This window comes from Thermoascus crustaceus (genome assembly GCF_041956765.1).
Source record: "Thermoascus crustaceus strain CBS 181.67 unplaced genomic scaffold VTN00scaffold_7, whole genome shotgun sequence".
In the NCBI taxonomy this organism is placed as follows: Eukaryota; Fungi; Ascomycota; class Eurotiomycetes; order Eurotiales; family Thermoascaceae; genus Thermoascus; species Thermoascus crustaceus.
The window spans coordinates 873,733-896,181 of record NW_027192533.1 but is presented as its reverse complement, the minus strand read 5'-3'; the positions used below and the strand labels follow the sequence as shown (position 1 = coordinate 896,181).

Genomic DNA, 22,449 nt, shown 5'->3' with positions numbered 1-22,449 from the left:
CACCTGACCAATCCATGATAATATCCGTTCATTTTATCCCGGAAGTTTCCGAGAGCAGATGGCATGTCGCTTGGATTTGCTTTGGAAACCCCTTTTTTCGGGGTAGTTGTACCTGACATTCATTTGGCATTGATTTTGTGATTAAACTTCATCAATCATTGTCACTGTCATCATCAAATCCCAAGCGTCCGCCCTGGCCCGTGTAGCTCGCTCGCTCATTTAGCTGACTTCAGGAGCAGGCATCACGTTTCAGTTCAGATTCAATTCGATTTACAGAGTCAGAGCCTTGCGCGCAAAGTTGGGCAGGACGAAGCTGGCGCGGTGGATGTCCTGGTTGTAGTAGCGGCACAGGCGCTCCTCTTCCTCGCGGGACCAGGTGCGCAGGGGCTCCTTGACGTTGCGGTTGGGGTCCTTGCAGCAGACCATGAAGCCGATCTGGCCCGAGGGGTAGGTCGGGATGGTGGTGTAGGCGTACTCGACGACGGGGAAGACCGACTTGCAGGCCTTCTTGAGCTCGGTGATCAGGGAGATGTGGAGCCACTGGTTCTCGGCTGTTCGACCCAAGGAAAAACGATGCCCAAAACCACCGACCATGTTAGGGGGTGGTTGGGAGGGTGGGTTAGTTAAGTCTTTTGACAATTCACAACATTGTCTTCGGCGTAGGGTTTACACGGGTGTATAAGGGAGGGGGGAATGGGGGATGGACGAGTTAGGGCAGATCAGTCAGAGGAAAGGCGACGAACAACCTTGGGTGGTGATGACACCTCCTTCACGCAGAGCGCCGTTCAGCAGCTCAAAGTACGGCTTCTGGAACAGGGATTCGGCGGGGCCCTCAGGGTCCGAGGAGTCGGTGATGATAACGTCGAACTCGTTCTTCTTGTCCTCGAGGAACTTGAAGCCGTCGCCGACGTGGACCTTGACGGCGGGGTGCTGGAAGCCGATGCTCATGCCAGGGAGGTACTTCTTGGAGACGCGGATGACGGCCTTTTTTGTTCTTAACTTCTTTTCTCTTGGCTGGTAGAGACGTAAAAGTGGTAGTATGTACATACCTCGTCAATGTCGCAGAGGACGGCCTCCTCGACGGTCTCGTGCTTGACGACCTCACGCAGGACACCACCGTCACCTCCGCCAATGACGAGCACCTTCTTGGGGTTGGGGTGGGAGTTCATGGCCAGGTGGGTGATCATCTCCTGGTAGCTATAGGTGTAGCCGAGTTAGCCATGACGGTTCCGTCGACTTGAGTTTCATTTATCTAGGAGACGAGAGGCCAATCCGATTCCATCGGATCCCACCGTGGAGGGATAGTATCCAATTGAAACGAGACTCTCGATATAGAAGAAAAAAAGCAAAGCAAACAGAAATGAACGTGGGGGTTGGTTACATACGAGAACTCATCGCGCTCGGTGCACTGGATGACGTTGTCCAGGACGAGCACGGTGCCGTGGTCGCTGCTCTCGAAGACCAGAACATCCTGGTACTTGGACTTCTCGTGGTGCAGGATCTGGTTGACCTTCAGGGTCATGGCCTGACCGGGCCACATGTCCGACTTCTCGGAGAACCATCCATCTGTACGCCGGGAGGGTGAAATATTGTCAGCATTTTGATCTCCGGAACAGATAGATGATGCATTGTATCAATTGAGTTGAAAGGCCGAGTGTTCAGACGGCCAGAGATGGCGGGGTGAGGAGGAGGGGAGGAGGGGTTTGGTGCTGAGGCTTCAAGCTAACCTTTGATGGTGGGGTGGGTGAGCTCGCTCATTGTGGGGGGAATTGATCGAAGAGGGCGGATCTGAGTGAATGAACGGAAGGGTTGACGGGAGTGGAGGATGGAACGGAGAGGATATGGAGCAGAAAGAAATCTAGAAGTAGAGGAAGAAGGGGAAGAAAGAGGAGAGGAAAGACAGGTCTGGAGACGGAGGCGACGCATCTGACGGAGACGAGGTTTTTTTCCAACCAGCCCGGACCCCTGCGCTACCCCTCCAAACGAGCGTGAAAAAAAAGCGGGTAGCGGTGGTGGGGGGTATCCGGCCAGGCCAGGCACTGCAGCCGAAAGTCAAGCGGGCTGGGCTTCCCTGGCTAAAATGCCCATCATATATTCCATCGCGGATGGTACATCCATTGCCACTGGACTTGCTCTTTTCTGCCTCTGCACCAGGAACGGTAGTCGGACGCATCCTTGCTGCTGAACGATGTATTTCCTTTGCTGTTTTTCTGAATGGGCTGCTCCAAATTTGGGCATATAACACTACGCAGCAGGGTTATACAGGAAGATCAGAGACCGCCATATTCTTCAGCTAGAAATGATCGGAGAAAAAGAGATTCGATGAAAACATTGCGGTAATTCGTATCTGCAAGTCACTTTTTTTAATTTAATTCAACAACTGGTTTTCTTCAAGATCAGTGTATTCAAAATGAAGAAATAGATGATCATGCTCGTCGTCGAAATGTCATATCCGCAGCGAGTCATGATTGCTACCGAGTTGCCAAAGACAGACCCGTGGGTGGCTTCCATGACCACTACGGAGTACTCTAAGAGCCCGAGTCGCATGTCCAATGGCTTTTGCCAAGACCATATCTGGTTGGGCCAATCAAAGCAGTGGTTATTGCTATTATCAGTGCACAGCCAAGTTTGATGGATTCGCAAGAATCTACTATCAATTACATCTGGTTCGTTTGCGACTAGTTCGCTACAAAATACGGCATAAATGGTCGTATATTGCTACTATTCGCATATTCAGATGCTGCTACAATTTAGACAAATGTAGAACACGGACAAAAGAAACTGTCTAGATTTTTTGATTGCTTTCTACTACTGTACAGCGCAATCATGGACCGCTCCAAAAAGCGAACGAAATACGATTCATTCCTCCGCATCAACCAAGACTAACCGAGAAAAAGGAATTTACTCCTCAGTTCCCTCAGCCAGACGGCCGGGCTTGGAGTTCAGGTACTCGTTCCTAGAAAGACACCAGCAGTTAGCATTGTTCACTCGTTTAATCCACCCAGTTCCCAATGTCCGTTGTTCCAAATGGAAATTAGGTGTCTTCGATTGCGGAATACATACCTCTCGACGGCCCAGTTCATGGCGGCGTAAGCGGCCACGAAGGGAGGAACAACGTAGAGCACCTGGTGTCTGAATCTTCTCCAGGTGTTGAAGATAGCGGCGTGAGCGGCACCGGCCAGGGGGCGCTGGCGGTTAGCGGAGAGGGAGTAGGTGACGATGCCCTTCTGAGGGGTGGTGCAGCCTGTATCAAGCAGCGTATGCGGTCAGCCCCAAAGTCCCCATTGTCCCCTTGAATTGGAAAATAGCACAAGCAGCTCCACAGATTTTAACCGGCAGAGTCCATTGTCTGGTGTCCACATTCTGGCAGTTGATCGTCCGTGGTATGCCGTTGGTATTTCATTTTGCGATCGGGTTGCACCTACCGAGGTTACCCCAGCCACCCAGGTAACTGTAGAAACAGACCGTTAGCAAGCAATTCAACGATGTAAAATAATTCGTCAAAGCCAATGGTGCTGCTCTACCCGGGGTATCCAGACGCAATCGCATCATGGAGCGGCCCGGACGAGAGGAGGAAAGGTGAAAGCACGTAGCCCGGTGGAAAAGAAGCGAGGCAGAAACTCACATTCCGTGCTTTGGGTCAGGACCGTGACCACCCATTGTGACTGATTGGAGGGATGTGAAAGGGAGAAACTGGACGAGAGGAGAGAGAGAGCGGTGCCGACAGGTGAGACGCAGAAGCGACAAGGTGGAAGAGCAAGACTCGACGTCGACGAAAGGATCCCGGGCGAAGTTGGAACGTTTGGCGCGGCATCCGGCGCTAGGCCCGATCGGGACGGCAGCAGGAAAAGAGTCCCCGTGACGCAGCTGCGGAACATCGAGAGACGAGACGCATCCAGCACCCCACCGACGTCGACGTCTCGACCAGCTTTCAGGATGGCGGCGAACGCTCTCTTCAACGTCTACAAGTGGGCCATCCCCGTAGGGGGTGGTGCCTTCCTCCTCAGCCAGTCCATGTACGACGTGAAGGGCGGCTCCCGGGCTGTCATCTTCGACCGATTGACCGGTGTGCAGGAAAAGGTCGTCAATGAAGGCACGCATTTCCTGATCCCTTGGCTGCAGAAGAGCATCATATACGACGTGCGGACGAAGCCGCGCAACATCTCGACGACGACGGGGTCCAAGGACCTGCAGATGGTCAGCCTGACCCTGCGAGTCCTTCATCGCCCGGAGGTGCCGAAGCTGCCGCAGATCTACCAGGTACGTATATATCGGGATATGTAAAACAGAAAATCTATTTCGATTCTGACAATTTCCTACCTCCAGTCCTACGGCACAGACTACGACGAGCGTGTCCTCCCCTCCATCGGAAATGAAGTCCTCAAGGCCATCGTCGCCCAGTTCGACGCCGCGGAGCTTATCACACAGCGAGAGGCCGTCTCGAACCGCATCCGCACTGACCTGATGCGCCGTGCGTCGCAGTTCAACATTGCCCTTGAGGACGTCTCCATCACACACATGACCTTCGGCCGCGAATTCACGCGCGCCGTCGAGCAGAAGCAGATCGCGCAACAGGACGCCGAGCGGGCCCGCTTCATTGTTGAGCGCGCTGAGCAGGAGCGCCAGGCTAACGTCATCCGCGCCGAGGGAGAGGCCGAGAGTGCGGACATCATCAGCAAGGCCGTCGCCAAGGCTGGAGATGGCCTCATCCAGATCCGTCGCATTGACGCCAGTAAGGAGATTGCGCAGACGCTGGCGACCAACCCCAATGTCACGTATCTGCCTGGTGGTGGCGAGGGCAAGGATGGCGGCAAGAGCACCAGCCTTTTGCTCGGTCTGAGGACCTAAGGAAGTTTTTTCCGTTTTCGAGGTGGGAATATGATACGATAGCCGTCTGTGGCTGGAAAAAATAACGAGCGAGCACATGTGCATTAGTGTCCGATGAGTCTTTGGGATGCATGGTTCTGGGGATTTTTACTGTTGTCCCGAATTATTTTACTTCCTGTGGCAATAAATTCGTCCTTACTCTTCAGTCTCTTCAGTTAGAAGCTGCCGGAAAAGGCTTTGCTGGAAGTGGATTTCAGTCTAGTCGTTGAAGACGCTCTCCCATCTATGACATGACGGTCATAATGCCGTCTCAATTTTCCTGCTTCTTCGGTTTGAAATTGGTCTGAGAAGACCTTCGGCCAACTGTACGTGATGGGGATAGCCCAGATAATGAAAACACCATCCAAAAAGCAGCAAACGCCAATTCTATAAGTGCCATGGCTTTCCGAGTATCCAGCTTGTTTCTCTATAACACTAGAATAATCAATCGTCACGGTATCATAAAGATGACAAAAAAAATCTTCAGATACTGTTTTGGGATCAGCTGCCAATATCCAATTAGGTCATATATCCTAAAAGATCCAAGAGAAAACCAGAAAAGATCACACAAAAGGAATTCACCGAGATATATAGCATATGTATATCGATATATAGCTCCTCAATCATCGTGATCATCATTCACCCGACGATATATATGAATCTGAAACCTCATATCCTCCAACCCAGCCCCCTCACCAACATCATACCGTAGCTTCGTCGCATCTCTGCGGAACCACCGCGAGTCCTGGGAAAAGATACGATCCCATTTCCCACTGGCGACAGAGAGCAAGGTATGATCGAGGAGGAACTTCATGGGGTAGGTTCTTTGTTGTTGCTGCTCTGCTTTCGCTTCTGCTTCAGTGGCGGTGGCAGATTTCGCTGTCGATTTCTTCCCCAAGGACACGGTGGAGTAGCTCCCGGGGCTGTCGACGACGAGAAGGGTCGTCCCTGGTTCCAGGAGATCGGTCATTCTGAGTAAGAATGCTGTTGTTTTTGCCATGGAGGTCGAGAAGAGTTCGTTCAGGGTGAACATCAGTGTCACAAGGGCTGTTTTCCCGGAAGTATCACCGTCTCTGGGAAGGAGTAGCCGTCTCAGCTCCTCATCCGTAAGCCCAAGAACATCGGACCATTGGAAGTGGACATCGAAATTACCCCTCGATACTCCCTTTTCAGGGTCTAGAGGAAGTAAAGGAGCGGAATGTCCCTTCGTACCCGGTACGGCGGGGGATGTGATTGTCCTCGAGAGCCTTTCAACGACGGCAGACCAGTCTGCGATATCGACTGCCGTCACGGAGAGATTTGGAAGTCTCACTGGTGATACCACGACCTTTCCGTCTTCTTTTACTTCTTCCAGATTTTCACCACTCTTCTGGGCGGTGACCGGATGATCGTCTGGGCTCGAAGACGTCCCATTATCATTCACAGGAGGGTCAGTACCAACTTGTCCTTCATCCAGAGAAACACCTTCAACAGCAGCGGCGAGTGACTCTTCCTGCGATCTTGAAGCGCTTGCGCTCACTTCATCCCTCATATCCCTCCAGACACCAGCGAGAGCCACAATCTCCGCCCCCGCCCCGCCTCCAATACAAACAACATGTTTCGTCGTCTTATCATCAATATCATCAAATCCTTCGTGATGAACGTCATTCGTGCCTTGCTTCTTAAACAGAAGAAGGTCCCTCAGAACACCCTTCAAAACACCCGCATACCCCAACGCCCTCGTGGCGCTCCACCTCAGGGCATAAGCACGCAGATGCTCCTCCCCGGCGTCTGCAAAAGCGGAGGCAAAGTCACGATTGTAGAGGTGAGATTTGATCGTTTGGATGAGGGTTTTGATATCTAGCTCTTCTTCTTGTTCTTCCTGGGTTTCCGCGGATGCGGATGCATCTGGATCTTCAACTCCGCGGGAGACATCACGACGACCACCACCACCACCATGGCGGGACGGAAGCAGCGCGGTCTTGAAGACGTTCAGAAGCAGCTGCTGGAGCGTCAGGGGTATCGTCGTTGATAGATCTACGAGTTGATCCTGGTCTTGATGTTCGCCTTGCTGCCCGGCCCTGGCGCGTGCGGCGGTCCCGCCACGGGCGTCGCGGGGCCGGGGATCGAGTTTTCTCTTGCTGTCTGCTGCACCCTTCTTCTTGCTGGTGCCGCCCGATGCTGCTGCTTTCTTCGGGGCAGGGGCGCCCCGTCGTGGTGGTCCCATTTCTTTCGGTTGTTTCCCTGGAGGCCGGGAATGATACGCTGGTCTTAGTTTTCCGTGATCCAAGCGATCTCTTGGAACTCATCGTGGCCCGCAATGGATCCATAGAATGGGTGCATCTCCGAAACTCGGGGCAGTTTCGTGAAATTTGACAAAGCACTAAAGACATCTCTACATAAGTCAACTCCGGTTGAGTCGTCTACGTCTTTCTAAGATTTTGGTCTGAGATTTCGGTCAAAGGAGTGTTGGCAAGCTTTATTCTAATAACTAGACAACTGAACGGTCCGAGAACGAATCTGCTGAATAGGAAGCACGCTCCTGCAAGCAGAAAGACTCTGACAGTAAAAACACGAACTGACAAGCTCCGCCGTCTGCTCCAGCAAATTGGAAATTATGACCGGAAAGCCAAAATAGAAAAAAATAAAGCTAAAAAAAAATGGCTTCCCGCAAAAAAAAACCCCGCCCGCAAAGCGCGCCTTGGATAACAACAGGCAGAAAGAAAAGGCTTGAAAATGGATCTTGACCGAAACACCGCAAAGATTTCATAAAGTGTGGAGAGCTTTCGGCAGGACAAACGAGCGTGATGAAAGGATACGTCAGACAGTTCGGGAATGGACGAGCATGGTAACATCATGATTGGAAACTGGACATGAACGAGTGACAAGAATGCGAGAATGTGAGCGCAGATAGTCTTTGAGAAATTGCAAATAAACATGCTGAAAAATGATGTTCGTAAGTTATCTTCAGAAGAACGAGGGTTTGAAAGCATATGTCCATCCTGCAAAGCTGATCTCAAGTCGAAAAAATGAGCTTGAGACAACATGATTATCTACAGTCAGGACAAATAGCTAAGAAGTATAAAACAGCCGATGCAAAAAGATGTTGGGAGTCACAAGGTCGAGATAAGCTCAAGAAATACGCCTCCATAACTCACTACCCCATCTGCCCATGGTATCGTACCGTAAATTTGCGCCTAGGATTTGAAACCGAACAAAGGAAAGAATCTGGAGAAGTGGAGAACCGATCAAGGTGACTACCTTGACTGCTCCGCATTCTCCTTGTGCTTTTCTTTCTCCTTCGTCTTCCAGAAGTGCATAAGACGACTGATCCTGTGGCCCTTTTTCTTGGTCTTCTCGACCTCGTCTCCTGGAGCCTTCTCCTCGTAACTTAGTTTGCTCTTTTCCCCGTGCGAGCCACCAACAACCAATCTCGACAGACTAGCGAGACTGGATCGCTTTGCTGCGTTGGAGGCGCTGGTACGACGAGGAACAGGGGCGGAGTAGGATGCCGCACGCTCACCATTAGGACGAAGATAAAAGCTGGCCGAAAACCGAGGCATATTATTCGTCATCGTGGAAGCACTGCTGGTTAAGGATGGCACATCCTCAACGGAGCCATGAGGGAATTCAACGGTGGAATCACGGTACGAGGGGTGAAACAGGTTACGATCCGTTGTCGTGGTCGAAGCCGTTCCGGAGCGCGGAACCTCGAAGGAGACGCCAGACGGATCTGGAGAAGAGAAGTTCGAGTTAGGAAGTGAAGGAGCAGGAGGCAACGAAAGGTGAGGAATATTGCCCGCAACGTCATCGGCGCCCTTGTCAACCGGCAAGCAACGAGGCGAGATGTCTGGGCTAGAAGCACCGTGCGACCGGGACTGCCAATCATCTGGTTGAACAATCTCGACCGAACCCTTAGGTTGAAAAGGTTGCTCAGCCAGATTGTCCTGCGATTTGGCAGCCTGCTGCTGCGATGCGACATCGCTCTCAAAGTCGGCTGGACAAGCAGCCTTTGACGTGTTCATCTGGATGCCTAGTCCCTCGTCCTGCGACGACGGATGGCCTTCCGTCGGTTTTGGAGTTGCGGCCCTCGCGGTATCACTACTAGAGAACTCATCTCCTGCGTTATCTCCAGACTTTGAACTGAGACCGGCATTCTCCCCAGCCTCGTCACCAGGTTTCGGAGATTGATTGCCAGCCAAGAAAGCATCCTCTTCCTCCTCGTAGAAGACATCAGGGTTTGCCATTACAGAACTGCCATTAAGGAAACTTCGATCGAATGGAGGCATTTCCGGGGCGCTTTCGGCCCGTCGATGATAACGCATCTCGGGACCAATGAATTCGCCCCGTCGTCCGCCACTGTACATCCGCTTGGTAGCGATAGAGAAACCGCTGCCAGCAATGCGGCTAGAGCTCATTTCCGGGGTATTAAACGGCCCTAAAGCAGCATCAAGGTCGATCACAGGGCTAAACAAGTCGTTGTCTGTATTCTGTTCGTAGAAACTCTTTGGCTTCCAGGAGTTCTCAAAAGTCGAAGGAAGATTTGTTTGTAGGCTAGGCAAAGACGGTTTTGGTGCATTAGGATTAGTGGGAGTGCGAATAATGACTATGTTATCGTCATCGAAATTGACTTCCGACAATGATCCAACATCTGAATCTGTCCTGGTAAGTATAGGTGGGGGAGTTGGAGTCTTCTGAGCCACAGGCTTCTTTGAGTGCTTCTTGCCCTTGCCCCGAGTCAAAATAGCACCCGCCCAAGAGCGCATTTTCTTTTGCTTCTTGGATTTGCCTTTTTTACCCGACTTCGAGGTCGACGACCCTGAAGCTTCGCCGGACATGTGATTGGATGATCCATCATCCGAAGACTCGTATGAAGAGGATGCACGTCTGGAAGCATCACTGCTCCAAGAATGCTTCGTTTTCAACGAGAAGGATGCACTGCGGGAAGAAGGCGAAGGGCCCGACGCAGAGAGCGGCCGTTTCGTCTGCGAGCCATCTGCAGGACCGTTGCCTCCACTCTGCAAGATCAGAGAGGCGTCAGCGGTCTTTGGTCTGGGTTTTCGCCCGGTGCTGTCAGTGACGGAGTGGTCTGGCCGAACCGTAGACAAGCTACTCGAAGTCTCTGAGGATATAGTTGACAGAGGACGTGGGGTCACTGTCAGAGAATCGCCAAACCTACTGGCATGAGGGACGGGTTCTTCATCCGTCAACCTGCCAGGAGAAGCAGGGGGCGTCGGCCGATTCAGACTCGTGGCGGAGCGTGACATGGGTTTAGCTATTTCATCGTAGACGGTATGCTGCTGCCTCATGGCTGCTGGAGTCGTCGGGGCGCTTCCAGCAGCTGGGTTTGCAGCAAGGGCTTTAGAAATAGCAGTTATATCCATGCTAGAGACGGCTGCCGAGCGGCGATGAGCATGACCACGTCTGCTAGGACCGCCGGCGCTGAGTCCAAGACCGGGCGGGGGAAGTGACGCTGGAGCTGGGAGAGGATTCTCTCCTCCACTTTGACTGCTGCTCATCGGGGCCGGAATGCCATGTCCATCTCCTCCAATAAGCTCGCTACATCGACGGCGATGGCCAACGTTTCGAGTGTGTGTTGGGATGGCCGAGGTTGATGTGGTCGATGCATGGCCTAACCCCGGGTTGAACGAGAATGGAGGAAGGGGAGGAGGAGACCTGGATTCTGGTTCCAGCACCGCAGTCGGTTTCGAATCGGGCTCTCGAGCTGGGAAGACAAACGGCGGGTTTGGCGGAGGCGCAGGCATGGAAACATCGAAATGTTTCCGCCTGTAAACGGAGGAGCCGCTCGAAGTGAATTGCTGCGAAATTACTGATGGTTGGGGCTGCAGGGGCAGAAAAATCGAAGCCATGGTTGATGACTGGCTGTTTTAGAAGAATGACAGAACGCGCGAAGAATAAAGACCCAAGAGGTGGTTGTTCCAAATCAACTCAACGACAAAGATTCACGATCCGCGTGGTCCAGATGCACCAGGCCTCCAGACCACCTGAGACTTTCCAATGACGTAGGGAAAATCTGACTTTGGCTGGAGGCCTTTCAACCTAACAATCCCAGCATTGAAATTGGCCTCGATACCAGCGCTTCGAAATCGGTCTTCAAGACACACTCAAAGCGCAAGACTGTCGAACGGTATACTGTTCTGTTCGTGGTGGATGAGGCGGAATTGAGAGAACGTGTGCGGACGGCTCTTTTTTCCAGACGGCGGCGAAGGGAGACTGTAAGGAGCGGACGGCCACGAGGACGGGCCAAGGAGGGAGAAAGAGGGGAGAAGTTAGAAAGAAGCTGGGGCAGAGAGGAAGAACGGCGATGTAGAGGGACGAGGGGACGGTAGAGAGAAAGAAGCAAAAGAGAACGGACGACGTTGTTTTGAGGCGAACGCAGCGACGACGGGGAAGGCCCGTCGCAACAGGGACAGCCAGGGGCTGATTGGCCGAGAGCGGGTGGAGCGGCCGGGCGTACCGTACGGCGTATCGAACGCCTCGGCGCCGTGCCACTCCTGCGGAGGCTTCCCGTTATGCTGCCGTGACCTGCAGAGGTGCACGGCTAGTGTCCTGCAAGATATAGAGTCTGCATTCGATCAATGTGGCGCGCCCAGAGGTCCGACGACGTTGCGAAGGAACGGATGATGGACGTCATGACTTGCCGTTCCCTTCAATCTTTGACGACGTCTTTGCTCTGACAGGCGAGGATGACCATGGGCCAAGGTCAGACGGGTCCGGGGGGCCAACCCCAAGCTGACTGTACCACGTAACTTTGCTGAGAGGCCCCTAGCTCTCGCCCAGCCAATCAGCACCCCCATCTGGACGCTCGAAATCTCGCTTGTCTCAGTGGACCCGGAGCGCGCGGCAGGCCACTGCGGGCGGATCCAAGATACTAGCCCGAAATACCTGTACAGGTACGATATTCCTGCGCAGGTCCTCCTTATGAGCCCGCACGTTGCGTCTTCTGGAGAAAGGTACAGGTACAGCTCACCAAGCATAGCAGCAGTCTCAAGCAAGAGAGTACATACATCGCGTACCCATATGCTTCTGATCACAGACCACAACTGGCGCATGTGATACACAGTTGTCATTCTCTCGTCCTATTCCAAATGGACGCTCAAACGGGCTAGCAAACTAAGAGGCCACAGATCCCGTGAGCTCCCGTTCCATCCCTCTGTTCCTATTATTGGCTTTGGCCAAGGGTTGACCACTCTCTGGCGTTTATAGTTACTGCTTACTCCGTATATATTTCTTCGTATGATACGCAGGATGGAGAAGAGAAAGCGCCGATAATGATGACAAGCTCTGTTTCCTCTCGATCCCCCCATGCAAGCCAATCTGTCCTGCTTCAGCGGAGCCTGCATCTGGACGACGGGACGTGGCTGCTTCAAGTCTCTCACGCCCCAAGCTTGACAGTGCGCCCCGGCCCCCGATCAGCATCGGGTGGTCCAGGCTGCTGGCCCCGGCGGTTGCCAACTTGAGACGTGCCGCGATCCTGCCGGCGTACCCTTTTCAACCATTAAATGTACGGGAATCCTTGCAAGTACTTTATCCAAAAGTGCTATTACTCTACAGAATACTCCGGACAGAGATCTGATTCTGCCTGGTAAATCAAATCATTGCTGACATATCTAGGAAGCATCGGTACAATGCTCCGTACTCTATACAAACCAAACCCAAGACATCAAAACAGGGCCGTCTCCACAGCGGTCGCCTGCCCAGATGGGGCATGATCCATTTCTGTCAGTTCGCACGGAGGGAGAATTAGCTCAGGCCCATTGCGCGTTGGTCTTCCAGAAACCCAACTCTGATTGGCCCAACTTTTCGATGTTGCCTGCCACCGTAATAAATAATACGTCAGGTCCCCAGTTAGCCGCTGTTTTAGCTAACCCGCACCTTGTCGCTGATCAGGTACTGCACGTCGTTGCTCGAGCCTCGCGGGATGATCATTGAGGACCAGCGGGCCAATGAGGGCGCCTTGCTCTATTTACGGAGTATTTTTTTCAAACGAACAGGGGACAGTGCATGCACAAGCGGCACAGCCACGTTCAATATGCGGCGTGCACACTGCACGGAGGCCACTTAGCCACAAGCTTTTTTTCAATAGGGCGATCAGTTTAAAGACATGCTCCATTCCCCCTACTACTACTATTAATATATCGAAAGGATTCATATTAAACTATTGAACAAAGTTTCTTCCCTGGATCACCTAATGGCGATACTCAAATGTTTCGATTTTTCAGCTAGGGATAAAAGATAATATCCACGCCCTTGAAAAGACCACGAAAGCCATTCCTACCTACTTCCTGCAAACGCAGGGTCCTTAGGACTAGTTGTCGCAGACGCATAAAGCGGCGCTCTCAGCCATAAAGACTTTTTTTTCTCCAAATCTAAAACCCAATCAATATCCTATTATAGAAAAAAGAGCAAGGGGTTCGATAAAATGATTGCTGCATTGCAACCTAGCAGCGCAGCATCAAGACGCGCATACAATCAATGTTGCGCTGGTACCATGGTCCAGTGCGTCCTTGAATCCGGAATCAGACAAATGCTCCGATCCAATCGACAAGGACGTCTATCAAGACAGATCTTTAACGACAATGAAAACAACATACAGCTGAAGCTGATAATCAAATTAATTCAACTGACGTCAGAAAATAATTTAAAAAATTTTTTTCCCACCAAAAATTAAAATTAAACCATACATCATGGCGAGAACGAAAAAGTTTAAAGTCTAACAGACAATTCACAGAACCATGGGTCCATCCATAAGCTTTCCCGAACCGAAAGCGTAAACCATGGTTCATACAAACTTTCCAACCACGGACCCCAACACTCCTAGAACCATGGAACATCTTCAACGAAGCCTTATGGGCCTCGCTGCCGTGTCGGAGACGGGGACGGAAACGGAGACACCCCGGCCCCGACAGTACATGCACGGTGGATGACGGCATTCTGGAATGAATCATGGAAATCTCTTCGGCTACTCCGGTTCCAGATCTTCCCCTTGTGGAAACCGCCGCGAGGTACTGTACAGGTCACAGGTGAGGTCACGGTTCAGCTGCGGGCCACCACCCGGCCAATGGTTCACACCCCTTTTTTTTCTTTTTTTTTCACTCCGTGCATGTTACGATTCCATCGATCGGATCCTCGATCGGGTCCTTGCCTTGCGTCTTCGGGGCCGGGGCGGACAGCTCTGTCTGTCGGTTCCAGTTACTGGCCACAGGTTATGTACATACATGTACCTATGGATACTCCGTACTCAACTCAACATTTTCGGGTCCGGTGATGAAGAAAGACATTTCGTTCGCCGCGTGCGCGGGTTCCGATTGCGCGGTTTTGCCACACGCGGGAGCTCGGAAGCCCCATCGACGCGATGATTAAATAATAAAACGGTATAGGGCTGTTAGTCAAACTCCCCCTCTCCGTTTTGGGAAAACTATGGGCTCCCGCAACAAACAACTCAACCCTTCTGGATATGGTTATTGTGCTGCCTGGTTAATGACCAAGCCGTTACCTGTTGCCACCTACAGTACACAGTACGGAGTGACCACGTATGTAGGCGGACTACCCCATACCTATGGATAAATAAAAAAAAGTTTTATTCCGACAACTCAGTCAGCTCGGTCATCGATCGGCAAGCCGCATTAGATTCAATTTTTTTTCCTTTCCAGACTAAGGCAACTAATTCGCTTAAGTCTTTGCAATGCTATATTTACATTATATAGTATTAGACCAGTCTGACAGAATCTCTTATATATAGTAGATAATTTAAAGATCTTTTAGCAGAAAGATTTAAGATAATACAGAAATTTAGATTTAGAGAATTCTGTACAGTCTATATAAATAGTGTCACGGCGTGGTTCCTAGGGAGCATTCTAGGAGCCAAACCGCTGCGCTACCGGCAAGAGACTAGGATACGAAGCCAACGGCTTCGTACTGCTCTCGCTTATATAGCTTCTTGCCACGCCGTCACACTTATAGACTAATTTATTATTTAAATAGTTTAATTTAGAGACTCTTATTAAGTAGTTATCTTACAGTTTCTTATACTATAATTTAATATGCTTTCTAGAGTCTAGATGCCGGTCCATAAAGTGACAGGGATATACTCGGTACATTTGGATATGGAGTACAGCAGGTCGCGTAAGTTTTAACACACCCATGATCCTGGTGGCCTTTTTTTCTCACTACAATACGTAGTTCTTAGTATTGTTGCACGACATGGGGAGATTTCAGAACCGTTAACTTGCATCTCTCAAAGGTATTTTTGCTTTTGTCAAGCTCCGATGCCAACTTGGGAATACAGATTACATAGACACTTTCTCCTACATAGAAATTATCCAAGTGGCTGGTGCCCTGGACTCCTGGAGGCTTGATCAAGGCTGGAGGACTTGTCCCACAGTAACTAAATAGTCTCAGTGGGGTATACTATTTTGGAAACGCCTTACTAACTGGAGCAATTCTCAAAAGATATGAATACTCCTGCTTATCATTACCAGAGTACCACAACCTACGCTCTAACTTATCTATCACAAAGAGCATGAACCAGTCATACTCCGATGTATGTACATGTACTTCCAAGTAACACAAGTACAGCAGATACATACGGAGTAAAAAGCACCGGCCAGATCAAGAAAAGAAAAAAAAGAGCCAAGCTCTCTCTGCAGAGAAGCAAGGGAGTTCGTTGCTAACATGTAGTATCCATTATTCCCCACCCCTGACCTCGATCGACTTCCCAGTGCAACACAACAGCAAAAACCATCGTACCACATCCCGGTAGATGCACGCTCCCGCTTCCTAACATTATTCCGAATCCCGAGCACGAACGCAATAGCCTGAGATCTGATCTTCCACAGATGGATGGGAGGTGATGTTCATGCATGCATGCAAGGGGCCGGGCTCAGTAGCTACCTATCCTCAATGGCACGTATCCGATTAGTTCTGATTAAGACTGAGCCGCCTCTTGGGAAACAAACCTTGCGCTCCTCCCTCCATAAACGAAAATCTACAGCACATGTGGGCGTGACTCTGGCCATAGATTGATTATTCGCTCGAATACTCGACACGAGCGGTTGACCTGGTGATGTGACCACTAACTAGCTGTCACATAGGATGATCAGAAGGATATTTCCCGCTAAGAAAAGAGCGGTCAATGAAGACAATTCCTTTAATAGATGTAGGGGGTGATCATCGACGAAACTAACAGTCGCGAGGGATTCTTCCCTTGCCATTCTGGTTTGAATGAGAGGCATAGATCCGTACATTGCAGAAAGGCAGATTTATAACATTATGAAGCTACACAAAGATTGGCTGTCTCTAACTGATATGTATTTTGTAAGATAAAGGTATCATTAGATTATCTACATGATCATCTCAGGACCCTTGACCTAGATGTCTTTGATATTCGTTCTCCCTCGCGTCTGCAGATCCGTAGTGGTCCCCTGGCTCATCATCCCCCTTTTCACTCTTCCTGACAGGGTGATGAGAAGGACTGGACCGCGAGGTGATAAAGGACAGAATGCTGTCTAGCACCCTGGGCGCACGTAGCAGGGTCAGGACTGGTCACGATTGAAATGAAACACAGATCAAATAGTACAGTATTCCACAACGGCCGCCTGATCCTGTATCTTATCTAGGTATCACAGCAGCCGTAGCACGACCGATTTCCTCCCAATATAGACAGAGTGTGAAAGACGTGTCAGAGTAGGGTGAGACAAAAGAAGGGGAGGCAGGAGAGAGCTTTAACCCCTTGCGCATTGCCCTTCTTCTCTTGCTTTCCTTTGATGGAATCAATCTGGATCCTAGCCCTCCAGTTACGGAGTTCCTGATTTCTTTGTTTCAACCCTTTCCTCTTCTTCAGAGATCCTAGCGGCTTTCGTTTTGCTAAGCGTAACACTAAAGTATCGCCCGCCGTTATTTTCTCTCCAATGATACAATAAGCAAGGCACAGAGACGCCAAGGAAAGTAGAAGATCTCTAGAACAGCCCACACTGGTGACAGAAAGATGACATGACCTAGGAGTACTTCGGCTGATGCTGAAAGATGACGGAGCATCGACTGCTGCCATTCTTAGATTCTGCCTCTATTTCTCGGTCACACCCGGGGAAATCGCAATGATGACAACCAAACTGGTCACGATTAGAGAGGCCGCCACGAATGCAACTAATGCCACGCTGCCTCTGCTTGCCGGAAACTTCCCCCGTACGATCCAGTATTGACTCTCGAAGTAGCGATGGAATCCAATAAGAAGGATCATGATCGCAACTCCAATGAACGTCGCACCTAGAGGCTTGCCAACGTTCCGGAGACGAGTGCTTTGGGCCAAGGTGGTTATGGCTGTGGTATTGTAGAAAGGGGGAGGCAGCAAAGGAGGAAGGGCTTCTGAGAAATCATCGGAGAAAGTGTTGGAAACTTCCCTAGATGATATAGAGCTGTTAAGGCGGAAGAGTTGGGTCACAGCTATCCCGATCGAGGCGAAGGCGAGCGAGGTTCGCAGCCACGCAAGAAACGTTCGCTCTACAAACGCCAATCCCGTCAGTATGGACGATACCATTGATACAAATCACAGTCGCATGACAGAAGAGTTGTTTCAGGCCAAACGAACGCACCTAGAGCGAGATGGTCCCTAGCAACGCTCCCCTTGTTGTCCAATTCCAGGCTTCCATACTTATCTGCTAAACGTTTGTACCACGAAGGTCCAGAGTTCGCAGTCGTTCCACGATCACTGTTGGCCCGGGATAGGTCTGGATTTGTAGAATCCTTGGCCCCTTGTTGTGCATTCTGGTCAGAGTTCCCCCGCTCGGTCTGGCCATCCCTCGAACTGCTCGTGGATTGATAGTTTCGTTGGTCTCTCGAACCGTTGCCGATTATCGGTGTGATCTCATTGTTGGATGGCTGTTGTGCCTCGTTCGACGCTGGCATCCGCTGCGAGGTGGACTGTGACTGAGGAGCGGTCGACGAGGACGAAGTGCGGCTCGATCTCTTTCTGTTAGAGGATCTATTCGAGCCAGCAGTACCTGAGGAGCCCGTGGACCCCGGTCTGGCATGGTTGTTATCCGCGCGGGATGAGAAGGCCGTATCAAAAGCGTTCATGATGGCGTGCTCACGCGTGGCTTGCACCGCCCCTGTTTCTTGCTCCACAGGTTAAATCAGCCGCAGTCTGAACGGTGTCGAGTACAAGCTTCCAAGAAACGATGCATAAGCGAGCAGATATGATATTCTATGTCTTCCCTGCTGTCTCCTTCAGCTGTGCAGCTGAAATGGGATCCGTAAGGCCCTCCGCAGTATAGAGATCATGTGGCCCAGAGAGGTATTGTCCCGAGGTTTGACACCGCCCATCGTTGGAAAGCCGGGGTTGGCGAGTGAGATACCGCGGAGAGCTCCGTAGCCTGTAGGCCGTCAGTCGTTTGGCTCTTACGAGGGCTCGTGAGCTCAGCCCTGTCGGGTGGGCGGTGAGCCCTAGCCGCTTGGTTCTGCCGCCACCATATGTCATCTCTCGGCGATCAACCAAACCCACTTCATCCTCTTGCATCAACTCCAACTATATGAGCCGTGCCTCGACAAAACAGCCCTTCCACAGATGCGTTATTCCTTTGTAGGAAAGTGACATTCCTCGAATTGCGGAGCACAATGACCTCCGTTAACTCCCCGCTAGCAACTCCAAAACCAACAGACGGCATAGACCTCTCGAAGAAGCTCTCGAGTCTTCGGGCGGGGAACCGCAAAGGTCGCACCGTTGGCAGTCAGGAGCCCCCTCCAGCAACTCCTCCTCTCCCCGATACTCCTGATCTATCACAACACCAATACACCCGTCCCGTCCGTCGAATTCTCTCTCCGAAAGACCATGATGTCTTCCTCTCGTCTCCAACCTACAATCTGGTCCTGGCCTTCATTTTCGGACTCTCCGATGCGGTTCGCGGGCGTGCCGTGACAGACCTCAAAGATGTCCCTCCTTCCTCCAACATTTCGAGAATACTGTCTATTGTGGATCTTATGAAGTCACTTGTGGACAAACACCCGTCAATCGACCAGGGTGGATCGAGGTTCGGAAACCCAGCCTTCCGTGACCTTTTTGATGACGTTGCAGCACAAAGTGTAGCATGGCATCGCGAAATCCTCGAGATCGAAGATGATAGTGCAATAGAGGAGGTTTCTACATATCTGATCCACTCTCTTGGGTCGCGAATTCGGCTTGACTACGGCTCAGGTCACGAATTGAACTTTATGATGTGGCTGCTATGTCTCTACCAACTAAAGATCCTCTCACAACAAGACTTGCAGGCCCTCGTCTTCCGTGTCTACGTCAGCTACATAAATCTCATGCGTCAGATCCAGACAACTTATTACCTCGAGCCGGCCGGTTCGCATGGAGTGTGGGGTCTGGATGACTACCACTTCCTTCCATTCCTCTTTGGGGCTTCTCAGCTTGTCGACCATCCCTATATAACCCCGCTGGCAATTCACAATAGTGCTGTATTGGATGAAGAAGGAGACAAGTACATCTACCTGGATCAGGTGCGATGGGTGGACAGTGTCAAGACTGTCAAGGGTTTAAGGTGGCACAGCCCAATGCTCGACGACATTTCGGGAGCGAAAAACTGGTACAAGATTGAAAGTGGAATGAAGAAGATGTTTGTCAAGGAGGTCCTTGGCAAGCTTCCTATCATGCAGCACTTTTTGTTTGGCAGCCTTATCCCGGCTGCACCTGGGATGGGAGAGCTCAAAGAAGATGGAACGGATGCCGCAGATTCAGCGACTGATGGCCACGGACATCCTCATCATCACCATACTGACCATTGGGGAGATTGCTGTGGTATTAAGGTCCCGAGTACGGTAGCAGCAGGAGCGGAGATGCGCAAGCGGATGGGAGGGTCCGGTCTGAGGCCGATTCCATTTGATTAGATTGTGGTGGATCTCTCTGCTCCAACTTTTTCCCTGTATTGAAAGCTGCTTGTCCGGGAGGTTGGGTGGCGTTCGGTCTTAGGATCTTCTGAGCATCAAGATATAAAGCTGTAGATAATGCGAATGTACTGTATATACTTGCCTAATTAGCAGATACATGTACCTCATGTCTTCCCATAGTGCTGGAGTGCGCGCATCCTTGACTGGGACACAATACCAGGTGGTGACGATTGGCTTCCCTAGAAGCTCACAGCAGCTACAATTGATTCGTGGATCTCGTCAGCTAGTTCATGTCGAAGGCACACCGCCAGCTAGTTGAGCTAATTGATTATCAAACATCTTGCCTAATTTTCACTAACCAACTTCTGACCTAACGCAAAGACACGAAGTACACAGTAGAGCCAGCGGATTAGAACACTGCTGCCCAATGTGGACCTTTTTTTTCACCGCCTCTATTATCCTTTCAAAGTTCAAAGGGATCCAACAGCTAAGCGGCCTGCCAGGCCCAGAGAACTACCAACAATCGATCCACCAAGCGGACAGTCCGATCGTACTTTTGGCAAAAGGTTGGTTTTTTTTCTAATGGCTCTTTGTCCCACAAGCTACACCGCCGCCTTCTTTCTCTGTTATAGGTAGTAAATGCCCCACATCCAGACATCGCATGAAATGGGACTGGGTACAATAAGGTATTCATTCAAAAAGGACTACTGCTACTGTACTGCGTCCCTAAGTACCTAATTGCCCCGCAAGGCATGTCTTGTCTATAATATAATGGAGTTACGAATACACTGATTAGTAGTACTGGAGGCAGACTCCCGGAAGTAAAATTGGCAAGAATGGATGGGGGGGGGGGGGGGGGGAAGGAAATAAATAAATTCGTCCACTTGATTCTTTTTGATTCCTAGAGGGTTAAGAAATATAGCTGCCTAGGTTAAGAAATAGCCAGTGTATATATAGCACCAGAAAATAGGATATGGACGTAAGCTTGTCCATCCTGACTTACGTCTCCTCGTACCTCGCCCGTGGATAGCAAGCAGCCTTTAAATTAGGTACGCGTGGACTATATGTACTACCGATTACGTCAATCCAGACCAGCTTTCCTTGGGCGACAACGGTAGAATGTATATACTACTTTAATGAAACAGCCACAATATGGTAAGCAATAACAAAATTAACTCCTAAATATTTACCACTAAGACGTAGAACGTCCATGTAAGCTTAAGCTATTACATGAGGTACAGTTTTGAAGTAGTAGAAGCTAGGTAGGGGTTCCTGTCGCGCGCTTGCCACCCCTTCTCCCCCGCTCTGATTGGCCAGCATGCCGCCGGCATGCAATCCAGCGCTTTCTCCAGCGGCAAACGTTGAAGCTCTCGCGATGGTCCGAGTCCTAGCCTAACTTCAAACCTCACCTCACCACCAACCACCTACTAAGACAGGGGGCTAAGTACTTGAATTTCTCAAGGCCTGCTGCCCGTGCTGGAAAAATAATCGCAACCAACATGTCTCCGTGAAAATAAGTACAGATCGACCGCCAAAATCATCTTCCATACTTGGGAAGTTGAAAGTACATACTTTTTCTATTTATTTTTACATATTCAAACACCCCTACACGTCTAAGAAAAACAGCCTAGCCTGTCAGGCTAGGATTTGTCCCATGGCCCCCGGCGACGAATACTCCGCTGTAGGCGGGGGCGGGAAGCTCAAGCTGAAGGGGGTCAAGGACGGGCGTGTGGAGAAGAAGAAAAAGAAGAAGGAGAAGAAGGGAGGCGAAGCTGCCGCGCAGGCAGAGCGGGAAGCGTCCGCCGGAGCTGCCGCTCATGACGATGAGCTGCGGGAGGAAGAAGAAGATGAGGCGGGATATCGGCCAGTGGGCAAGACGGAGGCAGAGAGGAGGTACGAGGAGGCGAGAAGGAAGAGGGTATGTACTAGTCTTTTCTTTTTTCTTCCCACCCCCCCTTTTTTTTGTTGTTTGTTGGTGTTTTTTTCTTCCTCCTTCCGGAGATTCCTTTCATTGGTTTTACTCTACGTATTATATGTCTTTGTTGTCCTCCCTTTCAAGCCCTCTCGGGGTCCTTTTCTGATTTCAATACCGCCTGCATAATCCAACACATTATAGCACACATAAAACATTCACATATGCGTGCATGCATAACAAAGAGAAGTCTACAGAAAGGAGGAAGAAGAAAGGACCAAAGCTAACCGTCTTTATCACCTCCAGCTCGACGAGCGCCTCAAGCGTGAAGGCGTCAAGACGCACAAAGAGCGCGTCGAGGAGCTGAACAAGTACCTCAGCAAGCTCAGCGAGCACCACGACATGTACGTTACCCTGTTTCCTTTTTTCCCTTCTACTTTACATTTCCCTTTCTATTTATGTGTTGTGTTATATCCTGTCCCATGTACTATACAGTTCAAGTGGACGCATACTATATCCTCCTTTTCTCTTATCTTCAAAGAGAAAAGAAAAAGAGAGAGGAGAGGAACCAATCGATTGATACCTGCAACTTTCGGGAAGAAGAAGATCTAGTAGGATTATGCGATCCTGAACATCCATTGCTAACAAATGACTCTTATCCATCCAGGCCGAGAATCGGACCGGGCTAAGACCGACTATTGCGCGTCTGCACTTCTACCTGTATAGTTTCTACGTGGATGAGTGCAGTGAGGCGTCATGTTGTGGTCCACGTGTGACGTCTGCCGCGC

General features: G+C 50.7%; 8 protein-coding genes across 8 annotated transcripts; 3 read left to right on the top strand and 5 right to left on the bottom strand.

Annotated features, from left to right (window-relative positions):
- Positions 1–270: 270 nt before the first annotated feature.
- VTN00DRAFT_9328 (uncharacterized protein) lies at positions 271–1,758 on the bottom strand (the record flags this gene model as incomplete). The annotated part of the gene is made up of 5 exons (XM_069436276.1): positions 271–551; positions 747–984; positions 1,050–1,197; positions 1,386–1,566; positions 1,728–1,758. The coding sequence occupies 5 exons, from the start codon at positions 1,756–1,758 to the stop codon at positions 271–273; spliced, it is 879 nt and encodes a 292-aa protein (XP_069284913.1).
- Positions 1,759–2,901: 1,143 nt separating this feature from the next.
- VTN00DRAFT_9327 (uncharacterized protein) lies at positions 2,902–3,660 on the bottom strand (the record flags this gene model as incomplete). The annotated part of the gene is made up of 4 exons (XM_069436275.1): positions 2,902–2,956; positions 3,064–3,244; positions 3,426–3,451; positions 3,626–3,660. The coding sequence occupies 4 exons, from the start codon at positions 3,658–3,660 to the stop codon at positions 2,902–2,904; spliced, it is 297 nt and encodes a 98-aa protein (XP_069284912.1).
- A 276-nt stretch (positions 3,661–3,936) lies between these two features.
- On the top strand, positions 3,937–4,848 carry VTN00DRAFT_9326 (uncharacterized protein; the record flags this gene model as incomplete). Its single annotated transcript, XM_069436274.1, has 2 exons — positions 3,937–4,260; positions 4,327–4,848. The coding sequence occupies 2 exons, from the start codon at positions 3,937–3,939 to the stop codon at positions 4,846–4,848; spliced, it is 846 nt and encodes a 281-aa protein (XP_069284911.1).
- Positions 4,849–5,485: 637 nt separating this feature from the next.
- VTN00DRAFT_9325 (uncharacterized protein) lies at positions 5,486–7,072 on the bottom strand (the record flags this gene model as incomplete). Its single annotated transcript, XM_069436273.1, has 1 exon — positions 5,486–7,072. One exon carries the CDS (start codon positions 7,070–7,072, stop codon positions 5,486–5,488), a length of 1,587 nt encoding a protein of 528 aa, XP_069284910.1.
- A 1,030-nt stretch (positions 7,073–8,102) lies between these two features.
- Positions 8,103–10,715, bottom strand: VTN00DRAFT_9324 (uncharacterized protein; the record flags this gene model as incomplete). The annotated part of the gene is made up of 1 exon (XM_069436272.1): positions 8,103–10,715. One exon carries the CDS (start codon positions 10,713–10,715, stop codon positions 8,103–8,105), a length of 2,613 nt encoding a protein of 870 aa, XP_069284909.1.
- A 6,215-nt stretch (positions 10,716–16,930) lies between these two features.
- Positions 16,931–17,940, bottom strand: VTN00DRAFT_9323 (uncharacterized protein; the record flags this gene model as incomplete). Its single annotated transcript, XM_069436271.1, has 2 exons — positions 16,931–17,364; positions 17,457–17,940. 2 exons carry the CDS (start codon positions 17,938–17,940, stop codon positions 16,931–16,933), a joined length of 918 nt encoding a protein of 305 aa, XP_069284908.1.
- A 537-nt stretch (positions 17,941–18,477) lies between these two features.
- Positions 18,478–19,749, top strand: VTN00DRAFT_9322 (uncharacterized protein; the record flags this gene model as incomplete). The annotated part of the gene is made up of 1 exon (XM_069436270.1): positions 18,478–19,749. The coding sequence occupies one exon, from the start codon at positions 18,478–18,480 to the stop codon at positions 19,747–19,749; it is 1,272 nt and encodes a 423-aa protein (XP_069284907.1).
- Positions 19,750–21,403: 1,654 nt separating this feature from the next.
- On the top strand, positions 21,404–22,350 carry VTN00DRAFT_9321 (uncharacterized protein; the record flags this gene model as incomplete). The annotated part of the gene is made up of 3 exons (XM_069436269.1): positions 21,404–21,667; positions 21,968–22,065; positions 22,329–22,350. 3 exons carry the CDS (start codon positions 21,404–21,406, stop codon positions 22,348–22,350), a joined length of 384 nt encoding a protein of 127 aa, XP_069284906.1.
- Between the last annotated feature and the right edge of the window lie 99 nt (positions 22,351–22,449).